Source organism: Branchiostoma belcheri, unplaced genomic scaffold (assembly GCF_001625305.1).
Source record: "Branchiostoma belcheri isolate BF01 breed outbred unplaced genomic scaffold, Haploidv18h27 scaffold126, whole genome shotgun sequence".
In the NCBI taxonomy this organism is placed as follows: Eukaryota; Metazoa; Chordata; class Leptocardii; order Amphioxiformes; family Branchiostomatidae; genus Branchiostoma; species Branchiostoma belcheri.
Genome location: NW_017802669.1, coordinates 487,396 through 499,755, shown reverse-complemented (window position 1 = coordinate 499,755; position 12,360 = coordinate 487,396). Strand labels below are relative to the sequence as shown.

At 41.3% G+C, this 12,360-nt stretch overlaps 3 protein-coding genes across 4 annotated transcripts in view; 1 reads left to right on the top strand and 2 right to left on the bottom strand.

The window, feature by feature from the left end:
* The window catches only part of LOC109463431 (cytochrome P450 2U1-like), a 2,817-nt gene extending 2,734 nt beyond the window's left edge, over positions 1–83 (top strand). Inside the window, exon 5 of the mRNA XM_019760248.1 lies at positions 51–83. Coding sequence (XP_019615807.1) covers positions 51–83 — 33 coding nt within the window. The remainder of the gene's footprint in view (positions 1–50) is intronic.
* Positions 84–1,770: 1,687 nt separating this feature from the next.
* LOC109463457 (glycine N-acyltransferase-like) lies at positions 1,771–9,684 on the bottom strand. Of its 2 annotated transcripts, XM_019760281.1 has the most exons (6): positions 9,356–9,484; positions 8,247–8,361; positions 6,357–6,476; positions 4,632–4,743; positions 2,873–3,008; positions 1,771–2,291 (listed from the first exon to the last, which is right to left on the bottom strand). In XM_019760281.1, the coding sequence occupies exons 2-6, from the start codon at positions 8,340–8,342 to the stop codon at positions 1,898–1,900; spliced, it is 858 nt and encodes a 285-aa protein (XP_019615840.1). In that variant the 5' UTR covers positions 8,343–8,361; positions 9,356–9,484; the 3' UTR covers positions 1,771–1,897. The 2 variants fall into 2 exon arrangements, with proteins under 2 accessions (XP_019615840.1, XP_019615841.1); XM_019760282.1 differs by lacking the exon at positions 6,357–6,476 and having other exon boundaries at positions 9,356–9,684.
* Positions 9,685–10,957: 1,273 nt separating this feature from the next.
* The window catches only part of LOC109463463, a 3,479-nt gene continuing 2,076 nt past the window's right edge, over positions 10,958–12,360 (bottom strand). Inside the window, exon 3 of the mRNA XM_019760291.1 lies at positions 10,958–11,639. Coding sequence (XP_019615850.1) covers positions 11,568–11,639 — 72 coding nt within the window. The 3' untranslated portion in view covers positions 10,958–11,567. The remainder of the gene's footprint in view (positions 11,640–12,360) is intronic.

The window sequence follows — 12,360 nt, the reverse complement described above, 5'->3', positions numbered from 1 at the left end:
ATGGAGCTTTTCCTGTTCTTCTCGACCCTGCTGCAGTCCTTCACCTTCAGGACGCCAGAGGGCGCTCCTCCTCCAACAACTGACGGCGTCTTTGGTCTGACGTTGACGCCGCATCCGTTTAAACTTTGTGCGATCCCGCGTTAGTTTTATTGGGTTTATAGTATAAGGCAATTGCTGCAAAATTAAGGACATAAAATTCTGTCCTACAGCTATATATATGACAGGAAATTGGACATGAAAAACACATTTTGGAATCCTGCACCAAATCTTACATTGACTAAAACCGTACCCTGTCACAGGTCATTAACCACTGTGCTGAATTTACAAACAGGCGAGGGTATGATGATCCCTGATTTGAAGCACGTGGCCCTGCTTCTATAGCATAAACAAACAGGTAAAGCAGGAAGAAAGAAAAAGGACGTTTTTTTTCACATCTTACATCTTACAGACACGGGTAATTAACTAATCTCCAAGCAGATCTTTCGGTGGCAAGACAGTATGTATCCATTGGCCAGAGGAGTGTCCATTAGCCAATGTATACATTGTCCAATGGATACTGTCTTGCCACCGAAAGATCTGCTTGGAGATTATAATTAACCACTGTACAGTATTTTCAAACTGACGAGGTTGTGATGATCTATTTGGAAGAACGTGGTTTTTGCTTTCAAAGCGCACTGGCCTTGACAGAACAGAAATAATTTTTTGTCAAAATCTAACTAAAACATAATGAACAAATCGCCGTGTTAACTCCCCAAAACAGTGAACTTCGTCGTATTTCGTAGGTCGTGGTAAGGATGAACAAAAGAAATACTAGTATATGGTATATGAAATATGGTAGTTGCAGACAGTTTCTTTTTTTTACCTTGAATTGAACAAATCAATCTAAGCCTGTGACTTCTTTCCGATGCGCTGTAAGTAAAGCATATGTTTTGTTTGACAATGGTAATGAGCTGCCACGCCTGAGGCCGTGTCTATGTGGAATCACCCAAGGCGTGTGGTTTACCCCGAAGCCGGTTTCAAGTGGCTCCATCTGAACGCTCCGAAATCACATTGAAAGCGCCTCGATCCCAAGCCACTTCTAGAGGTGGTTTGGAATCGGTTTCCCCGCATCGCGATTTGCGTCTGAACGCAATGTGATTTCAATGTAACTTCGCCTGCTCATGGATTACGGGGTGATATTTCTTTATTTATATACAATACCAACTTTTACGTGGCAGCATCTTAAACAGCAGTAATGGTCAAATAATGTGTCCGTTCTAGGGCGGGACCACGTCGGCATTCGGCCGAGATACGCTGGGAGGGGGGCATCAGCAAGCAGGTCGTTGACCTCTGACATTAATAACACGCCACCTTGCGTATTATCATCAAACAGCAATAAATGTAGCTCAAGCGAATTGTGTTCGTACACGGTTTCACAGGTGTGTGTGGCACGTGGACCAGATGTGAGGAATGTGAGTTGCCAGAATCGCGCCTTGGGTGATTCCACATAGACACGGCCTCATTTAGAATTATAGAGAGATAACATGCCGAGGGAGTTGGTGCGCTCGAGAGTATACATTTTGCAGCAAAATTTAATGCGAAAGCGCGATAAAAAAAACATATGAAGGGCCGAAAAAAACAAGATACCTAGATTTGGAATGTACTTAGGAAATACAAATTGAATAAAATAAAAGCAATGAATTTGCAATAAACTTTCTTTATTCGTCATAAAAACAGCAATAAACTAGAAAGGCCGACATTTGCTCGGGAGCAAATGCAGCAGATGGCTTCACCACACACCCCGTGCCAAAAAATGGATTGTGCATGATTGTTTGTTTTGCTATATTCCAACCTCTTTCTAAAAAAAACATTGCCCAAACTAGAGGACCTGTAGACCCAAAGTTAAGCTGCTTGTCTTTTACAGACTTACATAGAAGCAACTTCCGGAAGGGTCCCATTTCGGGTCCAACTCTTCATCCACTATTTTCCTCGCCTTTTCATTGTTTCGCTCTACGAAGCAGTACGGTAGATCACCTGTCTTCAGAACCTCGTTGATCATACTGTTCACGACAAAAGTGCCGTACCGACCGGGCGCCATTGCCCTAGTCATCCCGTACTCTCCCCAGGGTTGGAGAACGGTGAACGCCAGGGTTTCCCCCTGCTTGTTGTACGCGCATTTGGAGGGGAATGTTGCCAGCACGTACCGGATGAACTCCAGCACCTCGGGCGGTCCTCCCCACGACCAGGCACGGTTCACAAGCTCTGCGTGCTCCGGACCAAGTCGTCCCAAAGTCACGGAGCTATCGGGAGACCTAAAATATCGGCAAGATTGAAGGACTGAACGATTCTGTAAATAGATGATGACTGATCAATAGAGCAACCCGAGTAAGGCCACAGCAAGTAATTTTTATGGATGACATCACCGCGCGCATTAATTTTCGCCTAATTTGGGGGGGGGGGGAACAAGAAATTTTGTTGCCCTCTGACAGTGGTCAACATGCCGAAAATGGGCAAATATGTCTGCTGCCATGCCGGAGGGTGGATGCTATGAAGGCAGGAGACAATAAAAGGCTCTGATTTAATGTTTTGTTTTTTACTTTGATGCAGTGATATGGATACTGGCTGTGTATATGTGATATTCTCACTGAATCAAAACCATTTGTACAAATATTGAGTCAAAATTTGAGAAGGTAGAAACCTTTTGCCCGCTCGCATCAGATTTGGAGTCTGCGGAGGATGCCATCCATAAAATTTACTTGCTGTGACCTAAAGAGAAAAAAATTCCAAACAAGTCATAATCATTCCAAACATTTAATCTACAGCTGGCCATTGTCTACAAGAAGGGTCTTTTGGGGACGCCTACAATCTTTAGGACAATCAATGTAGTAATTACCTGTCAGTTGCAGGCACGGGCAGGACGTTGGGATGGAAGGCCGTGTGAACCTGAACCAGATTATCCTGCTGCGGCACCGGCTTTCCCTTCTCACGGCACACATGGCTCAGGACGGGCAGTCCTTTCTCAGAAAACGCTGCAGAGTAGAGGAATGGAGTTTGGACATGTTATAAGAGCCCAGAACATCACAACCCACATCCCGTAAGGAAAGATTTGTGGTACCAGGAGTGATCAGGAGTAGAGGGGAGATGAGGAGACGACGTCAGGGGCTGCATGGACAGGCATACCCTGGATGCCCAACTCGTTTCGGGCCGCTAGCAATTTCTTTCGGCATCCAAGAGCCCTTCGCCCGCGTGTCTTATTATATATACCGTTTCGAAACGGTACGAAACGTTTCGCCACAGAAAACGGTTCGTCTTTAGACACAGAGGCGGAAGCGTTTCGGGCCGCCCGTGGCGCAGGATGTTTCTGACCCACAGTGACCTATGATGACCTCCCCAAACCGCTTCTACGGTTTGCCTCATTGGCCTTATGATACTTGTGTTTCAGGGCCTTGAACTTCGCCCGAACCTGCTTTGGGGTGCGTAAATACCCCTCAGCCGCCAGCCCGTCCACAAGCATCTGTATGCCCTCCCTATTACGCGAGGTCTCCAAGCGGGATTGTATAGTTTGATCGGCCCACAAGCTGATCAAGCAGCGGATCTCTTCTTGGGTCCAGACCCTCCCCTGGCCTTCTGCCATCCCCCCAGACATAAAGGATGACGAAAATTCGAGAAATACATGATATAAAATGGCGAAAATGGACACAATCGAATATGGCGCGAATCTACCAGAAAATGGACGCGCGCGGGCTTATTAGCATGTGATTAGCATATGACATGTGACCTGGTTTACCGTTTCAAGAAACCCTTTGACTTTAGACCTAGCAAAAAGCGTTTCGGCCCCCCCGCTGAAGGGTTCTGAAACGGTCGATGGAGGTGGTTTTCAGAAACGGTCCGCGAAAACCCATAACAAACCGTTTTTTCCTCTTTAGACCGGGAACGGTTAACCGTTCCGAAACGTTTCCCTGGCCAAAACCCCTTAAGCGTTTCCAGTCTAAATCGGGGACTACGGGGAGACTAGCCCGGGGGGAGTTTGGCTGGCCCTTTCAACGATTCTGGGGCCGGAAAAACCCCTCGGGCTCAACTCCCCCGTAGCAGTAATTTAGATAGGCGGGAGAAGGGCTCTTGGCTGCCGAAGAAAAACGGCCAACGGCCCGATACTACTTTGGCATCCAGGGTAGGACAGGCAGGTCCCTGGCTGACCCTACACAGAAGGCTTACAGAGAAAGAACGAGGTACATACTGGAAGGAATCATAGTACCTGGCCCTCAAGATGAGTAAGGGAACAGGTGAAGATGAGGTGCCAATTCCATTTGAACTGGAGTGCGAAAATCTATCTTTGCGTGTGACGTTCTAATGTAGACATGGATTATGAGTACACTTTGTATTGTACAATGTATCACTACTAATGTCCTAAAACATAACTAGGAAGCTAGAAGGCAAGAAGTACAAGGCATAGCTGACAAATCAAATACATAGGTTGGGGTGACGTGATGGAATCAAATTTGGATTACTATAAAGGTACATCTGGTCGATTTAAAGACAGACTATCAACTATCTTAGGCAAACTTATGTAGTTTGTTGGCTACTAGTATTTGGCATATATGCAGCATTGTCGTTGTAATTGTTTAATTTGTTGGGCCTTTTTTTCTTTTTACCTGCAATGGTGAAGTTCTTGTCCCAGTCTACCAGCTTGTCGTCACGGAGGAGTTTTAGAAGAGCGTCCTTATTCTCCCAGTACAACGTGTAGGTCTCGATATCTTGCATAAACTGGGAATGAATGAATGAATTAGTGAGTGAGTGAGTGAATGAGTGAGTGAGTGAGTGAGTGAATGAGTGAGTGAATGAGTGAGTGAGTGAATGAATGAATGAATGAGTGAGTGAATGAATGAGTGAGTGAGTGAATGAAAGTGAGTGAGTGAGTGAATGAGTGAATGAATGAATGGATGAATGAGTGAGTGAGTGAGTGAATGAATAAGTGAGTGAGTGACTGAATGGATGAGTGAGTGAATGAATGAATGAATGAATGAATGAATGAATGAATGAATGAATGAATGAATGAATGAATGAATGAATGAATGAATTTTTATTTTCGTGTCTTGCTACTCTTTGGCGCCCAGTCCATATGGGCTTATAAGACACCAGAACATAGACATAAACATAAACATAAGTACAGAAATCTTAGAAACATGAATCCAAGTCCATATCATGATCAAAAGTCAAACTGGAGACATCGAGTAAAGAGCTAAATACAACGCTGTACCAAGGACATTTTACAGTCCTCGGCTGTACATAATACATAATTGATACATATAAGTCAAAATTGCACAAGGTTAACTGAAAAGTACATAAAGTCAAGTCAAAGTACATAAAGTCAACTGAACTTATGAAATAAAGTCAAATGAACGAGACAGGGAAAGAGATTGAGAGTCAGGGATTGAATAACAAACAGTATCATAACAAGGGCATTAGATACAAGTTTATTAAAAGTCCAAAGGAGCTCGCGGGCAAATGATATACAATATATAGTCCCCATGGGCTGTGTACAATGTACGACACCAATCAGAGTGTGCCGCATTGAATGATAATGACGTGGTTTATGGCGATTATGACCGGTAGCTTAGCTCGGTTTTTTTTTTATTCCAACATGTAATCACCAGACGTGGTGACGACACACTCATTTTTTTTCAACTTATATTAATGCCGCCACCAACAGAGGGGACAAATACATGACAGGACAATACTCATTTACACCTGAGCTAAGTGAGGAAAGTCGTGTAAAGTGCCTTTCCCAAGGGCACAAGATAGGTGGCATGTCAGGACTCGAACCCGGGACTCTTAGTTCCGAGTCGCGCACGCACTCTGCCGCTACGCCACACGACCCCATATTTTTATTTGGAAATTAGGCCACAGAAAGAAATTTCTATGGATGACATCAGCGCGCGCATTAATTTTCGACTGATTTTGGGGAAAAAAAACAAGAAATTTTGTGTTGTGCCTTCTGACAGTGGTCAACATGACGAAAATGGGCAAAGATGTCTGTTGCCATGCCGGAACATGGATGGCAGATGACTATGAAGAGAGGAGACAAGAAAAGGCTCTGATTTAATGTTATGTTTCTTACTTTGATGCAGTGATATGTGATGTTGGCTGTGTATATGCTACTGAATCAAAACCATTTGTACAATGATTGAGTCAAAATTTGAAATTGTAAATGTAAGAACCTTGTTTTTTTTCGGCCCGTCTTGTTGTTTTTTTCGCCCGCTCGCATTAGATTTGCATTTGGAATATGCGAAGGATGTCATCCATAAAATTTACTTGCCGTGGCCTTATAGGAACCGACCAGGCCTTAGGAAGAATGACAATCTTTCACTTGCATGTACCTTATACGTTTCCTTCCCTGATGCACACATGACGGCTGTGTAGTCTGGCCACTTGTCCACAGCAATCACCAGCTCACCGGGGATCTTTCCCGCTAGGTAGTTCCTAGCAGTGTAGTAGAGCTAAAATAATGTATAACTTTAGATGATTCATTTGTTGACTTGTTGTTTGCACATGTAAAGTCACAAAAGTTAAATAAAGGACATTGTGAACGGAAAGCTTAGAAACTTAATCCCTAGAACTAATGAATAAACATAAATTATTTCATGAAAGAATGTAAAACCCCACCCTCAACAGGGAGGGGGGCTTCGGGTAGATCTCTCATAGATATAGCGCTCCCAGCCCCGAGGACAGACAACACTTAAGCTCCTGTTCTGTAACAACGGGAATTTTTTTACTAATTTGCATCATCTTGTCTTGTCGAACTTTTGTTTAATTTTGGACTTACAAAAAATTGTGTTCACTTATTTGCATATCAATCAATAGTTCGTGCTTATATGAACCTGCATTTCCCCTCTGGTCTCTCAGTCACTGACGATAATATAAAGCTAGTGGATACTAGCTGAAACGTCTGACCGTTTCCAAAATCATATCCAGTTGCTTGAGTTGTGAATATCATGTTATAATCAAATTGAGCCGATCGGACAGACACAAAAACTCCTTCATTGTGAGAGCCGTAAAAGACTTAAGCTTGTGAACGTGTATTGGATATATATATATATATATGTATGTTTGTATGTTGTATAATTGTAAAATGTCAATGCAATTCAGACGTGCCCAAAGCACTTCGGCACGTCTGCCATGTTGATGTTTAATGAAGATTTGATTTGATACCGAAGATGTTGATGTGAATATCAAGTTATAATCAAATTGATACCCAAGAACAAGTTTACAGTAATCAATTAATATTATGATCAAACGGCATGAAATTAAAAGCTAACATCTATAGCCGTGGTGACTATCAAAGGAAACCACAGTGTACAAATGTGCATATGCTTAGACCAGAGCTAGCCAATCTAAACATCATGACATATGAAAAGCAACACAAATTGAGTTTCAGCTGAGGCCACAGCAACTAAATTTTATGGATGACATCCTTCGCAGACTACAAATCTAAAGCGAGGGGCGAAAAAATAAAACAAGGCGGGCCGAAAAAAACAAGGTTCCTACATTTTAACATGTTGACTCAATTATTGTACAAATGATTTTATTCAGTGGGAACATCACATATACACAGCCAGCATCACATATCACTGCATCAAAGTAAGAAACAAAACATTAAATCAAAGCCTTTTCTTGTCTTCTCTCTTTATAGTTATCTGCCATCCACCTTCTGGCATGGCAACAGACGTCTTTGCCCATTTTCGGCATGGTGACCACTATCAGAAGGCAACAAAATTTCTTCTTTTTTCCAAAAGCAGGCAAAAATTAATGCGCGCGCTGATGTCATCCATAAAAATTACTTGCTGTGGCCTTAGGCCATGTTGATTTGATTATATGGATGACATCCGCGCGCGCATGAATTTTCGGCCGTTTCCAAAAAATAAAGTTTTCAACCATACTGTAAATCGTACAAAACAGTTGCAAAATGAGCAAAAATATACCGTAAGTTACAAAAAAATAAGTAAAAACTATACCAATGTCGTAGAATTCGAATGCCAAAATCAAACGAAAAAAGACGAAATTCTAAGGAAATGAACTTGAAGATTAGATTATTCGCCAAACCATATTCTGTCCCATTTGTTCAACCCTCATGACCACGTAGATTTCATAATGAAAACAAGTTTTTTTTTTGCAAAACTTTTTTTTATTCGCACGCGCGCATCAGTTTTGGGGCTCCCGGAGGATGTCATCCATATAATCAAATCAACATGGCCTTATGAAAGAGCAACCTTGGCAGTTGAGGGTCCCACTGTCAAGTCCCTGGTCAGTCGGAAGGTGCTGACAAATTCCTGCAGGGCACGACTGGACAGGCGGTGACAGGGCATGGTGACTGGTACGGGCCGGCTGGGAAAATGTCACGTTTATGAGTTTGTAAAATTTTGTTTATTTGTTTATTTTGATTTTTCACAAAGTGAAAGGGAGGGCAAAACAGGTGCGCATGCACCTTTACAACTTGCCCTCCCCATACAAAAACACATATACAACATCAAAATTTACATAGTCAATGACAACAAGCATAAAAATACACAGAATAGGCAATCAATATAGAAGGTTAAGCATAATTCAAATATATCTAATAAGTAGTATGAATTGTGTTTAAACAAGACTTAGTTAGGTCTAGAAGCAATACCAGAACTACACCCACAAGAAGTGGTCCAAGTACATGGCAGGTCAAGACTGTAATGTGTGTTAAATCTGTTGTAGGTGGCCTTGAGTAGTTTGTGTGAATTTTTTGAATGAATGAATGATCTTTATCGCTCGACGTCGATGCTACAATGTATGTAAAGGATGACAATGTGGTCTTTACAATCATACTAGTCTATTACTAGAAACTATAACAATATAACGTAAATGGTAAATCGACATAATGTACATTTAACATTTCTGTCTGTCACAATTCTTTTTCTCTTTTCTAAAGCGCTACATACCGTGATATTGGCCTAGGTACAAAGATATGTAGTCAGAGCATGACATAAGTAGATTGAAAGTGCCTATGTTTGTCTTTGGCAAATTTTACTAGATTTACTTGTGACTATATTCATTAATTTTTGTCTATTTATCTGAGTATAAGCTGGACATGTCATAAGAGAATGATATTCATCTTCAACACTTTCTTGACATCATGGGCACCGTCTCTGGGATTTTTACAATCGCGCGTGCCATTCTCCCTGAGGTGGCACGTACAGGCTTGCTTCATGAGCCAAACGTACAAGCCAGGGAGTCTACATTGTAGCTCAAAATAAAGGAGCGATTCTCATGATCTTTCTAAATGTTAACACATGCACAGACAGTACACCGATGGGCTTAGCTGGCCGAGTAACTTCAAGACGGTACATACCTTAGGGAAGTCCCTGGCTCGTCAGATGACTCTTTCGAAGATGTCAGATGTCTTGATAAAGATATGGAGACGGGAAGCAAAATATATACTACATTTGTTGTAGTACTCTTTCACACAGAAATTATGCAGATGAGCAATAAGTGAAGGTGGGTACTGCTGATTGGTTGGTAATTAAGTTGACCACTTACTGGGAATGACGACACACCTACGGAGGAATTGTTAACGGATCTCCAGAAGGGCCAATCATGGAAGAGTTTACCTTTTAATCTTCCACGCCGATGCAGTCACAGACAAAGCGGTGGTAGCAAATCATGAAGGGGCAATTATGAATAAACAATGGACGCTGTAATCACTCTAAACACATCTGGAGGGTCTACTGAAGAAAACAAAAGACGCTCTATCATTATCACGTATCCGCTAAACAATGTTGACCCCTGTCATGATTGAGTGATGGGTGATGATAGTAATCATTTCTATTTTTTATTATAATTGTGCTTATTTATGTGTGACACACAGAAAGTTAAGCCTCCTTTGCTGGCGTTCTGGGGACAGTCGGCTTCTTTTTTTGGGGGGGGGAGGCACGGGGGATAACTTCAAAAGATGTAATTATTTGAAAAAGCCCGTCCTTTTTTTCTTCCTTCCTAGCCTGTTTGTATTACTAGTATTGCTTTTGAAAGGTCTTAGTTTTTCCTCCAATGAAATCCCATGGGTGCATTAATAGTAATAAAATAGTAACAAAATTCAGCGCTAGTGAATCTGGATACGTAAAAATCTGGTAAGATTTGGTGTACGTAATTGCCTTGTAAGATTCGGTGTAAGAATAGTAAGATTTTAAAATGTGTTTTTTCTAATTCTATGTCCAATCTTTGGCCACTACTACTGAAGAACGAAGCTAACCACTCAATATATAGAATTGTTAAGAATCTTTGTAGCATGTTCTTGCCCAGATGGGCTAAATGCACAAGAGGACACGCAGTATGCAAAACTTGAGTACTGCATACTGGAGCGCTATAATCTAATGTAAAGTGCTAGGAATCTATACATTACAACAATACTATATACTACCTATCATCTACTGTTAGTTGCCCTTTCTTGTCTCTTTTTGAAACATGTGGAAGCAAAATTACATAGTTTGTCTGCTATACATTCGTTCTTGCATGACATTTTAAACGTGTCCTACTTTTGACATTTTCTTACATATCCTGTCTAATTGCAAAGTATCGAATAGTTCTTGGCGTTCATCTTTATATATAACAAGTTTTTTTCAGATTTCTTAAAAGAACTTTGAGTGACATTAAAAATCACCAGTGTATAAACTATAACTCATTCAGTTCCAATTTCCTCTGTAGCTGTAGGACAGAATTTTATGTCCTGTCATTGGAAATGTAAGACCCGTCGTCAGCATTTTGAATGGGGAGTTCTTCCTACTGTCAGTGGGACCAGAAGGCACACACGATTCCTAGCCAGCTCCCCCAGAATATTTTGCAAATTGAACCTTTTGAAATGGCATTTCCTGCAGTTTGAGAGAATTTCAAAGGAAAATCAGACATAAACATAAACATTTATGATGTCAGACATGTATGTACATCTTTAATTCCTCTTACTGTTGACTGTAAGTCATTGTATGTGAGAAGATCATGACAACGTCATATACAACGTCAGCAGTGGAGGAGATTTACATTAAGGAAAAGTCAGTGACAAGGGAAATACAATTATATGCAACATTACATTGTAGTATTACATCAGGCCTACTTTTCATTGAATGATGACATCTGCTCCCAAGAGCTCAAACTAATGGCACAAAGTACACAAAGTTTGAACGTACATAACTTCACCGTGGTACTTTATGAAGTAAAGGTAACGCATCAGACTGCTTGCACTTTTATCGTATTTTGCAAGGGGGCGCTACCAGTCAGATTTGCCTCAAGGAAGGCGACAGCTGAAGGCGAAATAAACCTGAATAAACCTCTTGATTGTGTAAAAAGAGTCTCTTTATTCTATGTCTAGAGTTGATGATACACAATACTTATGTCAAGATAATAAATGCATACTACACCGTAATATGATACTAGTATACAGCATATTCCTGACACCAAAGTTATTCAACATTATTCTTTATGGTGCACCCATTTTTTTGTTCACCCGATATTTTCTAGGTTGAGTGCACATGTAGCCATAAAATGAATTTCAAGTCCCTAATTCAGGAGAAACCCTAGTCATAAAATGATGAGTTGAACGTCTTTTTCAGTGCCTTGTTAGTAACCCGTACTTGGCCGTATGGACACTGTAATAAGAAAGAAAGAAACATCACAATTAGTCATTTCAATACGTATAAAGTTAAAACTTTTGTTCCAACACAAAGGATTGTTCTCACCTGGTCTTTTGACCAATCACCATGAACGCTGACAAAAAATAACGAGGTTTAATATTGATACTATTTGTACAGTATTAAAGTCACAAAGGTCAATGACCGTGTCTAGCGAGTCGAAGTCGGCGGCCGCCGTTGATTCCTTTCTGGTTTACCAGCAATCACTCCAGAGAGAGTTGTCATGTGACTTCTCTAAAGTGTGACGTCAACAATGGGTCAAACGTATCCGCTAAACAATGTCGGCCCCTGTCATGATTGAGTGATGGGTGATGATAGTAATCATTTCTAATTTTTATTATAATTGTGCTTATTTATGTGTAACAGATAGAAAATTTAGCCTCCTTTGCCAGCGTTCTGGGAGCAGTCAGCTTTTTTTTGGGGGGGGAGGCACGGGGGATAACTTCAGAATCTATTACTGTATGATCATGGGGGATAACTCTATTACTGTATGATCATAGTAAAATAGAGCAGGGATGACATTGTAGGGTTGGCAGCCAGAGCTTCTATATAATGTGTGCAACCTACCTTTGATCAGAAAATCGTCCGAGTTGCAAATAAGTGAACCCCCCCCCCCCCAAAAAAACCCGAAAAACTACCCTAACGTACCCGTACCGAACGAACCTACGTACGAAAAACG